This window comes from Sorex fumeus, unplaced genomic scaffold (assembly GCF_029834395.1).
Source record: "Sorex fumeus unplaced genomic scaffold, SorFum_2.1 ptg000009l, whole genome shotgun sequence".
Lineage (NCBI taxonomy): Eukaryota > Metazoa > Chordata > Mammalia > Eulipotyphla > Soricidae > Sorex > Sorex fumeus.
This window is the reverse complement of record NW_026606066.1, coordinates 13398353-13409868: the sequence shown is the minus strand read 5'-3', so window position 1 is coordinate 13409868 and position 11516 is coordinate 13398353. Positions and strand designations below refer to the sequence as shown.

At 38.5% G+C, this 11516-nt stretch overlaps 1 protein-coding gene across 1 annotated transcript; it reads right to left on the bottom strand.

Annotated features, from left to right (window-relative positions):
• Window positions 1-6302: 6302 nt before the first annotated feature.
• On the bottom strand, window positions 6303-6698 carry LOC130019791 (40S ribosomal protein S12-like; the record flags this gene model as incomplete). Its single annotated transcript, XM_056110443.1, has 1 exon — window positions 6303-6698. A coding segment is annotated over exon 1 (396 nt), but the record flags the coding sequence as incomplete, so codon positions are not given.
• Window positions 6699-11516: the final 4818 nt, after the last annotated feature.

Here is an 11516-nt window from a genome sequence, read left to right as displayed (position 1 = left end):
CCGCTCTTTCTGACTCATTTCGCTTAACATGATACTTTCCATGTAGTACCACTTGTATGTAAATTTCATAACTTCATCTTTTCTAACAGCTACATAGTACTCCATTGTGTAAATGTACCAAAGTTTCTTTAACCAGTCATCTGTTCTTGGGCACTCAGGTTTTTTCCAGATTCTGGCTATTGTAAAGAGTGCTGCAATGAACAAACAATTGCAGATGTCACTTCGACTATACCTTTTTGCCTCTCTGGGATATATTCCCAGGAGTGCTATAGCTGGGTCAAATGGCAGATCAAATTCTAATTTTTTGAGAGTCCTCCATACTGTTTTCCAAAAGGGTTGGACCAGCCGGCATTCCCACCAGCAGTGAAGGAGGGTCCCTTTCTCGCCACATCCACGCCAGCACCGGTTGCTTTTGTTCTTGTGGATGTGGGCCAGTCTCTGTGGTGTGAAATGATATCTCATTGTGGTTTTGATCTGCATCTCTCTGGTGATTAGTGATGTAGAGCATTTTCTCATGTGCCTTTTTGCCATTCGAATTTCTTCTTTGCGAAAGTTTCTGTTCATTTCCTCACCCCATTTTTTGATGGGGTTGGGTGATTTCTTCTTGTGGAGTTTAACCAGCACCTTGTATATCCTTGATATCAATCCCTTGTCGGATGTGTACTTGGTGAATATCCTTTCCCATTCTGTAGGCTGTCTTTGTATTTTGGTCAATGTTTCTTTTGAGGTGCAGAAGCTTCTTAGTTTAAGATAGTCCCATTTGTCTATCTCTATTTTCACTTGCTCGGCCAGTGGCGTGACATCTTTGAAGATACCATTAGCTTCAATATCATGGAGAGTTTTGCCGACTTTGTCTTCAATAAACATTATGGATTCTGGTCTGATGTTGAGGTCATGTTTCAAGAACAACAAATGCTGATAATAGGATTATTATCAGGATAATAGGAGGAGTGTGATGTACTATTTTTCAAAGCATTTATTTCCTTCCTTTTCTACAAACTCTTGTACTATAACTTTGCTAAAAAAGTATATTGACACATCTGGAAAAAAAACAGGATAATCTTTAATTTCTTCCAGCTGTGAATAGAGTATAGCATACAAGGGTGCATCTTTAAAATTCTCTGTCTACAGTTTGACATTTGATATAAATTTACTGATAGCACAGACTTGTAAGGCCATACTTCTGATCTTTTCTATGGATTTTGCATGTTTTCTACTATCACAGTTAATGATGTTATTAAAATCTTGGAACACAGACTTGCTCACTGGTTCCCAAAGAGGATTAAACTCTTAGACTTTATATAAAAAATAGGAGCCCAAATTTCAGTACTGTTTACAGCTTCTTGATGGCTGGTAGGCAGAGGCATGGGAGATTCCCTGAGTTTTCAGTAAACATTTGTGAAGCTCTGCTCAGTGTTGGACAGTTTGCTAAGGCCTAGAAACACAATGATACAACTCATGGGAAACGAGTAAGTACTAAAAGGAATTGTAATTAATGTGGTAAGAAACTTAATAGAGAAACAAATAATACCCTGTGAAAACATGAAGTGGAGCATCTGGAAAAATCAAAGGGTTTATAAAAGAGATGATAAGTGAAGTGGGTCATAAAGAAGTAGAGATTGTTAATGATATGGTTTGTGTAAAGGCATATTTAAGATTACAATGTGATTGGGATTAGTTAGGATAAAGTACTAGGGGAAAAAATCAGAGAGTAAACAACTGGGATCAGTTAGAAAAGTCTTTTTTTACTTTTATTTATTTAAAATTAAAAAAAATTTATTATTATTTAAAACATTTATTTTATTAAACTGTGAGATAGCACAGCGGTAGGGCGTTTGCCTTGCACGCAGCCAACATGGCCGATCCGAGTTCGATTCCTCCGCCCCTCTCGGAGGGCCCGGCAAGCTACCGAGAGTATCTCGCCCACAAGGCAGAGCCTGGCAAGCCACCCGTGATGTATTCGATATGCCAAACACAGTAACAACAAAATCTCCAATGGAGATGTTACTGGGCCCGCTCGAGCAAATCGATGAACAACGGGAGGGCTTTTACTTTTTACTTTACTTTAAACTGTGAGATACAGTTTTTATGATTAAGTTTCAGTCATACAATGATCGAACACTCATCTCTCCACCAGTGTACATTTTCCACCACCAATGTTACCAGTATCCCTCTCGCCAACGCTACCCCACTCCAACCCCTGCTTCTATGGCAGAAAATTTTCTTCTTACTCTCTCTCTACTGTTGGGCATTATGGTGTGCAATACAGATACTGAGAAGAGTTAGAAAAGTCTTGCTTATTCAGTATACTTTTTTTTTTCTTGAAAGGAGGACAACCCTGGATACACTCAGGGCTAAGTCCTGGCATGCTTGGGGAACCACACGGGATGTAGGGGGGAAGGGTGGGATCAAATCCCAGTTAGCCATGTGCCCTACCCACTGCATTGTCATTCTGGTCCCTATTGCTCCAATCTTGATGTTAGTTTCCAATCTTTCCTCACTGAGGAAAAAGCATTTTCTTTGGCCATTTTGGTTCATCACTATTCCCTGTTTCATAATGGTTTTAAAACCAGCATGGAAATAAATACAATTTGTTTTTAATTTTGCTGAGTTGGTAATTGCTTCAATTTTAAGATTTGGAACAAAGTTAGACTTAGTTATGCCTTCACACGCCATCTTTCATTTGCTCAGGCAATTGTCACCACTGATCTATTACTGCATATATTTGGTGGAGAAGTGGGGAAAAGGGCTCACAAGGCAGTTTTGATAGATCATGCAGTGTTGGGTGCGGTAGTCGGGGTTCTTGAATGCACACATATGCTCTAGCTCTTTGAGTGACCCACACCATGGACCAATCAGTGTACCACTATTGCATAGATTTAAGTGAAGCTAAGAAGTAGGAAAGTTTGCTTTTTTTCCCTCCAGAAGACCTCTGATAAAGCTAAAGTTGCTGCTAACTAGGGAAGATTTATTTCTAGATCTCCTTTTTGTAAAATTATGTTCTGCTTTGTCAGTAGGGACTGGTTGAGGGAAAGAAGTTAAAAAGCTTCTCTAATTTTGAAGGAAAAGAGAGTACTTCTAAGTTATTTAGCATCCAGAAATACAACAAAATATGTTTTCCTTTTTTGAAGTGTCTTCCTCTTACTCTTTCAAAGTTTCATGACTCCTATGGCTTATAACTTTTTATTGAGCTGTTTTATCATCTGATGATAATTTATGACAAGAGTAGCCTTATTTAAGTTTAATTCAATCTCATTTTATAGCTAGAAAATATAAAAGAAGCCTAAAGTGTCCACTTAATTATTGCCCTTACTTGTTCATTATTACAGCATGAGCAGACATTATCTGGGAAGAAAACATTTGCTGGCTGTGGCTGAGAATGTGGTTAATCTTAGTTGAATCTACATTTTTGGGATGAATGGACAAGCTAGGATGACCCTTAAAACCATTATTAGTGGGAGTAACAAAAGGAGTCACATACCTCAGTGTAAGAAGAACATTTAAAACATATAGTTTGTTGGGAAAGTACAAAACATTTCCCCAATTTAGTAAAATCAAATCATTCAATTCTCCAAAGACTTTTAAATTCTAATCTCCAGCTAGGGGTTAATTATTTTTTTATACTGTCAAATCTGGGCAAGCAAGTTTTATTCTGCAACGAGTATGATTCAATGATGCTGCACAATCTCATTTCCCAACTGTGAAGTCCTAGATCTGGAGCCAGGATATCACTATTAGCCACACACTCAGGCTTGTTTCAGTCATCTCAGTTACTTGTATGTGTGGAGCAAAACACCACAAACATTACAACTTCTAAAACTCTCAATAATGCCTGGGAAGATGATGAAGATGAATAACCATGCTATTCTATGATTTTTATTTACTTATATGTGGTCTGGAAAAGATTACTGACTCTGACTAGGGAGATAATCAGTTTTGGTTGACTCCAAGTTTCTATTGTAAAAAGCTTGGTGGACAATGATTGTTAAACATTTCAAAAATATCATCTATACTAAGTTGCTATTTAAAAAATTAAGCTAGTCTTTCCTAAATTTTAATCTCCAAGTGATTTTGTGTATGGCAGGGAAGTTATATGTATTCTCATTGTTTGGATGAGGACAATGAATCCCAGAAGGCATAGGTGACTTGTCTGAGTTTATGTAAGTGATCAGTCAGTATGATAGTAACATGAATATTGTTCTTGACTCTAAGGCTCTCATATTCATCCTTTGGTATATTACTGGAAGGAATTCCAAGTCCACCACTTCTCCAGAGGGTATGTCTTTCTCAGGATCCAGGCACAAATTCTATTCTATCAATGATCCAGGAAGGTGAGGGCATTGGTTATAGTATAGCATGGTCTGTAAAGAAACAGAGGAAGACTGGTGGCCAAATAAGAAAGCACATGAACAAGAATTATGCTGGAGAAAGTTGTGATCCAGTTTAACAACTCAGCACTTCATGAGCATGTGCTCTGTGCCAGGACCACTGCCAGGAGTTATTTCTGGCACAGTTTTTGCTCTTGAGAATCTCACAGTTTGGAGAGGGAGATAATTACAAGACAGAGTAACAACTGCGGCATGCAAAGGGTGTTATGGGAATGCACTGTTAGAAATCTATACTCTAAACAGAGCTAGAGGGTAAGACTGGGGAGGGAATTAGGAAATGTTTTTATAGAGAAAATAAATCTTAGAATAATCTTGAAGAAGTAATAGAGGTAGTCAAGCTAAAGAGAAAAGAGGAAGAAAGAACATTTCTTATTTCAAAGGTGTGGAGGTAAATGAGAGCCTAGAAAATTTGTTATTGCCAGTGAGTTTGGGATGTGGATAGGAGAGACACAGAGCCAGATAATGAAGAAGGGTGAATGCCAGATTAAGTAAGGGAAATATCTACCCCAAGAAGAAACCATTTACCCACTAAGCAGTCATTATTTACTCTGCTTCCCCCAGCCCTGACAACCACTAATTTGCTTTGTGTCTTTAAGAGTTTACTGATTCTGAATATTTTGTTTATTTATTTATTTGTTCATTTAGTGTTTGGGCCACACCCAGCAGCGCTCAGGGCCTATTTCTGATTGGCAGTGCTTGGGAACCAGATGCAGTGATGGGGATTGAATCTAAATCTATCATGTATGTACAAGACAAGTCCCTTAACCTCACGACTCTCTCTCTGACCTTGAGATTTTGCATATTTTATTTAAATGGAATCACATAATATGTGACCTTATGTGCTAGTTTTTTCCACATGGTATGTTTCACTACATAGATTGTTTAAGCAGATCATCTTTTTACCATCATATTTATACAATAAAAATACATTTTAGTACTTGACTTCTTTTTATGGCTGACAAATATTCCATTGTATAGATTTACAAGACTGTGTTTATAACTTCATAACTTCCTGGACTTATACCTTCCAATCTATAAATAGTAATGCTAAGGCTGTTGATACACTTGTTTTTATTAGAATAACTGTTTAACATTCCTTGAGTAAATAACCAAGAGTGAAATTGCTATGTCATAGTGTAATCTTATACGCTTGTTTGTTTGGGTTATATCCAATGGTGTTCAGGGCCTACTACAGGTTCTGTGCTCAGGGATCATTCCTAGTAGAAAGTGCTATTTGTGGTCTTACTTTGCATTTCCCTGATAATAAATAAATTAAACATCTTTTATGTGCTTTTTAGCTTTTTAAAATCTTCTGTTGAGGAATGTCTACTCAAATCATTTACCTATTTCTGAATTGGACCATCTTGTTGTTATTGCTGCATTATAGGAGCTCTTTATATATTATGAATACTGAAGTCTCTCAGAGATTTTCTTTTCACTCTCTTGATAGTGCCCTTTTATTTTATTTTTAATGTTTTTTATTTTTTTGCCAGACAGTATTCAGGGATTACTCCTCTCTCTGTGCTTAGGGATCATTCCTGATGGAGCTCAGGGAATGCTTTGCTGTGCAAAGCATTTGGTGAGCACACAGAACCATTATGTGGTTCTGGGATTGAACAGAGTTCAGCTACATGCAAGGCACATACTGTAACAGCCGTACTTTTGTTCCGGCCCCAGCTTGACATTTTAAAATTAGCCATTTCAAGTATAATGCTGGGTAGTACTACAGAGGGGGAAGAGGACATCTGGTGCTGAGGATTGAATTTAGGGCCTCGGTTATTCATGAACTCTACCACTTGAGCCAAATCCCTCATCTGGATGCTCAAGTTTTTGAAGAATGTCTAAATATTTTCTACAATGACAGCACTATTTTACTTTTTTTCTCAAAAGAGCCAATTTTTTTTTATTTATCCATTTCTTGCATTTGAAGTATTCTTCGATGACATCCTTGGCCTGTGATTCTTTGTCATAGTCCTTAACCACAACACAATTGCAGCCAACCACTTTATGAGGTTTCCCTTCTCTGTCAGTTTTACAGAGGCCAACCCGTTCCCCTGGTTTCTTCTTGTCATCATCCTTAATTAGGTTGTTCTGGTGTTCCGCACAAAGGTCCTCCACCAACTTGATATACATGGGCACATCACAGTTGGATAAGAACACGTGAAGATGGGCTTGGTGCCTGTTTAATGCTTTGACAGATTCACGGATTCCAATTACAAGGCCATGGCGAACGAAGGCGGTCTTTAGCACCTCTTGTGAAACAGTTTCCACATCCACTATACCAATAGCAGCAATGCCTTCCTTGGCCATGGTGGAGGATTTTGGGTGGAGCTTAATCTTGAAGCACCCCAACCTACACCTCTGCACAATTCTATGGAGCAGAGAAAAAGCTATATTACATTTTAAATAGAGTGTATGTGGGTTTTTATTTCTAAACAGCTATGTCAACACTAGAACACTAGTAGAAAGTGCTATTTGTGGTCTTACTTTGCATTTCCCTGATAATAAATAAATTAAACATCTTTTATGTGCTTTTTAGCTTTTTAAAATCTTCTGTTGAGGAATGTTTACTCAAATCATTTACCTATTTCTGAATTGGACCATCTTGTTGTTATTGCTGCATTATAGGAGCTCTTTATATATTATGAATGCTGAAGTCTCTCAGAGATTCTCTTTTCACTCTCTTGATAGTGACCTTTTATTTTATTTTTAATGTTTTTTATTTTTTTGCCAGACAGTATTCAGGGATTACTCCTCTCTCTGTGCTCAGGGATCATTCCTGATAGAGCTCAGGGAATGCTATGCTGTGCTAGGTATTTGAACCACTATTGACTATATGCAAGGCAAGTCTTTCCCTCTTGTACCATCTAGCTAGGCCTTTCTGTCTCTTTTAGCTTATTTAAAATAGCTGATTTAAAGTTCGTGTACACTACGTCAATGTTTACACTTCCTAACATACGTTTCCTTTTAGTCCCCTTTTTTAACTCTTGTGAGCAGATCATGTTTATTTTATAACATTTTTTCTGTCTTGAAAATGGACAATTTTGATGTGAAATTAGAAAATCCGATGATCTCCCCTCTAGATTTTGTTTATGCTGCTTGTTTGGAGTTTCTGTTCTTTAATTTTTAATGTTTTATTTTTTTCTATTCTTTGTCAGGTATACTTACTAAATTCTATGTTTATATATTAGTGGTTACATCCTTAGTATTTTGCAGAATTTTCTTAAATCCTGAGGAAAAAAACAAAAGCCCTCTTTTTATCTTTGTAGACAGACAAACTCTGAAAATGTATGCATGAATATTTCTTGTTAGTTAATTTAGCTAAGCCATTTATAACTTTGCACTTTCTGCTTGCTCAGAGCCTGAAGGTCAGTCAGAGGTGCAAGCTTAGAGTTTCTCAGAATGTCTGACCAGCTCTGGGAATGTATGTGGTCTTATGAATCTCCCAATATACTTAGAAACTCCTGAAAGTCTGGGTCCTCCCACGTACCTCCTGTCTCTAATACTTCATTTTCTTATCTTTTAGTTTGTCTATTGCTTGTCCTGTCTGCTGCTATTCCTTTAGCTAAGCTGTTATAGCCAATACTTTTACTTTTAAATATTTTTAGCAAATACATCTGAGAAGTTGTTTCAGTGCTTGGAGAAAGCACGAAAGTCTTTGTCTTGATATTTTAGGAAGTGACCAAATAGGTGAAAACACACAAACACACAAAAAATTCATTGAAAGCAATGCTGCTTCATTTGTCACTGATAGCTATTATCATTTTCATAGCAATGAAATTGCTCTGGAGAGCTGCAGGGAAGACAGATAATCTAAATTGCAACAATGAGCAGTTTCTTTCACATTTTCCTGATCATTGGACTTTTTTCCCCCACTCAACTCTAGACTTCTACAAAAGTGTATTCTGTTTTTCTGGTCTCTCAGTTGCTTCCCCAAGTATTCTTTAACATAGTTTTATAATGGTAGACATACATATCATGTATGTATAATCTCCGTGTGTAATTGGTCATTTTGCCCATTTCTAAATGCACAGTTCAGTGGCTTTTTCTATTGGAATTTTATACCCTGACACTCAGTGTTATCAATTTTTTACTTCAGATTTTTGAAGAGGAAAATAATGTCACATAATTGATATTAGGAATTTATGTTAGAAAAGTTAGTCAAGCAACTAAGATTTTATTTATTTATTTGTTTACACTCAGGGATTACTCCTGGCAGGATTTGAGCAACCCTATGGGGTGCTGGGAATCAAATTTGGCTCTGATGTATGTACCAGGCCAGAGTCTACCTGTTGCACTATTTCTCCAGCTCCCAGAATAATTTAGTAATATATAGGGAACCTGGATCTTGCACTGTTATGCTTGTTACTTCTATTCTATAATTACTTTCAAGTAAAAGTGAACAAGTAGTTAAAAATTGATTTATATGAAAAATAATATCAAAAATGATGTGCAATAAAATATTTAAAAGGGAAAATATAACTCAAAATAGCAGATTAAAACAAAGGCATTGAAATACAGAAAGGAAGCAATAAACGAAATTTCTAGAGTAAATCCTAGGGTTCTTCATGCATGGAAACAAAGAGTAGACAGGAGATAATTCCTTGAAGTGTTAATAGGTCTGAAAGAACATTTAACTTGATTTAAAGATAAATAATGAAGCCCCACTGAAGGACAGCGCGGAGGCGCCCCCGCGCGTCCAGCTCCGGGACCGGCCCAGCAGTCCATTGGCCCTCCCCCCATCCAGGTGGGTTGGAGGAGCCCAGCCGAGACCCGCCCCTGACCCAGCGGCGCGCCACCCACCGATCCCCACCGAAGGACAGCGTGGAGGTCCCGCCGCGCGTCCAGCTCCGGGACCGACCCAGCAGTCCATCGCCCCCCCTACCCATCCAGGATCCTGGGAGGGAGAGGCCTGGGACTGGCTAGGGGCGTGGCCTCTAAGAAGGGGGCGTGGCCTCCCAAAGTGGGCATGGCCTTCTTCCTGGCAGGCGGATGCTTACGCGGTCGCAGGTATATCACTCACTCCAAGCAATTTGGACTTTTATCCTTTCATCCTTTTCATCAACTTGTCACCTAATACCAACCAAAAATTTCTCACCTCTTCTACTACAATTCAACAACATCCCACTCGCCTACTCCATTTCCAAAAAAAGTCCTGTTTGAAAATAGCTGTACAAGCTCAGTATTAAATAGCACCTCCTCCAAAAGTTTCACTCAATGTCAGTTATAAAACAAAGAATAACGCCTGATTGAGAAGAAGGTCAAACTCAGAAAGGTAGAAGAGGCCCATCTAGCAGCAACAAAGCTGAACGGCGCCTGGCAGTCTCTCCTCACTCAACCAGAATAGTAACAGTGAACATGAAGGAACAAACCACATTGGTCACAATGGTAAAGCAATGCAAAAGCCCACCAAACTTTCTTATTCACAAGGCTAGCCCAGAAGACACCAACAGTACTGTAGCGTTAGACAACCTCTCTGACAAGGAATTCAGAAAGGAGCTACATAGGATGCTTAGGGAACTAAAAGAAACAATGGAAAGCAATGCCAATAAGAGACAAGAGGATTTGAAGGCAGAAATGAGGAAAATGCAATCAGAAATGTCGGACCTGAAAAACCTGGTAGCCGAATTGAAAACCTCAGTGGAAGGCCTCAGCAGCAGACTAACAGCGGCTGAGAACAGAATCAGTGAGCTCAAAGATCAAGTTCAGAGACTTGCCAGAAAAGAGCAGAAAATAGAAAAGAGACTCACAGTTCGAGAACAAATGGCAAGAGATGATCGTGACAAAGCCAAGAGGGGTAACATAAGAATTATTGGAGTCCCAGAAGAACGGGAAGAAAACCTTGACGAAGAAGAAACTGTCAAAGAAATCATTGCTACAACGTTTCCAGAGCTGAAGAAAACTTGTGACCACATTCAGGAGGCCCGAAGGGTACCAGTTAGAAGAAATCCGAATAAAAATACCCCAAGACACATCCTGATCAAAATGACCAAAACTTTAGACAGAGACAAAATTCTGAAAGCAGCAAGATCAAAGAAAGAAATCTCTTACAAAGGAGCATCCTTAAAATTCACAGCTGATTTTTCTGATGAAACCCCATGGCCCGAAAACAGTGGTGGGACATAGTGAAAAAACTCAATGAAATAAATGCCTCTCCAAAAATACTTTACCCAGCGAGACTCTCATTCATAATAGAAGGAACAACACACAGATTCACAGACAAACAACAGCTCAGGAACTTCATAGACTCAAAACCATGGTTACAAGAACAACTAAATGGGCTACTTTAAGGCAAGACAGGCCCCTCAAATATACCAAATTTCAACAGAACAATGGGGAAAAATCCCATAACAATAATCTCTCTCAATGTCAATGGGCTAAACGCACCTATGAAAAGACATAGAGTGGCAGGATGGATTAGAAAATTGAACCCAACATTCTGCTGCCTGCAAGAAACAGATCTCACTAGTCAAAGCAAACACAGACTCAGAGTCAAAGGCTGGAAAACAATCCTACAAGCAAACAGCTCCCAGAAAAAAACTGGGGTAGCCACCATAATATCAGACCACATTGATTTCAGAGTGAAGAAGGTCATAAGAGACAGTGGAGGCCATTTCCTGTTGATCAAGGGATCTGAACAACAGGAAGAACATACAAAAATAAATGTATATGCACCTAATGAGAGACCAGCAAAGTACTTAAAACAACTACTCATAGATTTGGAAAAAGACATCAATAGCAACACAATACTAGTGGGAGACTTTAACACCGCTTTGTCACCTCTTGATAGATCAATCAGACTCCAGCTTAGCAAGGACATACTTCATCTGAGGGAAACAATGGAAGAAAGGGACTTAGTAGATATATACAGGACACTTCATCCACAAAAAGCTTAATACACATTCTTCTCAAGCGTACATGGAACATTCTCCAAGATAGACCACATGCTGAGCCACAAAACATGCCTCCATAAAATTAAGAAGATAGAGATTTTATCAACAATCTTCTCAGACCATAATGCGCTGAAATTAGAAGTAAATCACACACAAAAACAGAAAACTAAATCAAACACCTGGAAATTAAACAGTGCGCTATTGAACAACGAGTGGCTTAGACAGGAAATTAAAG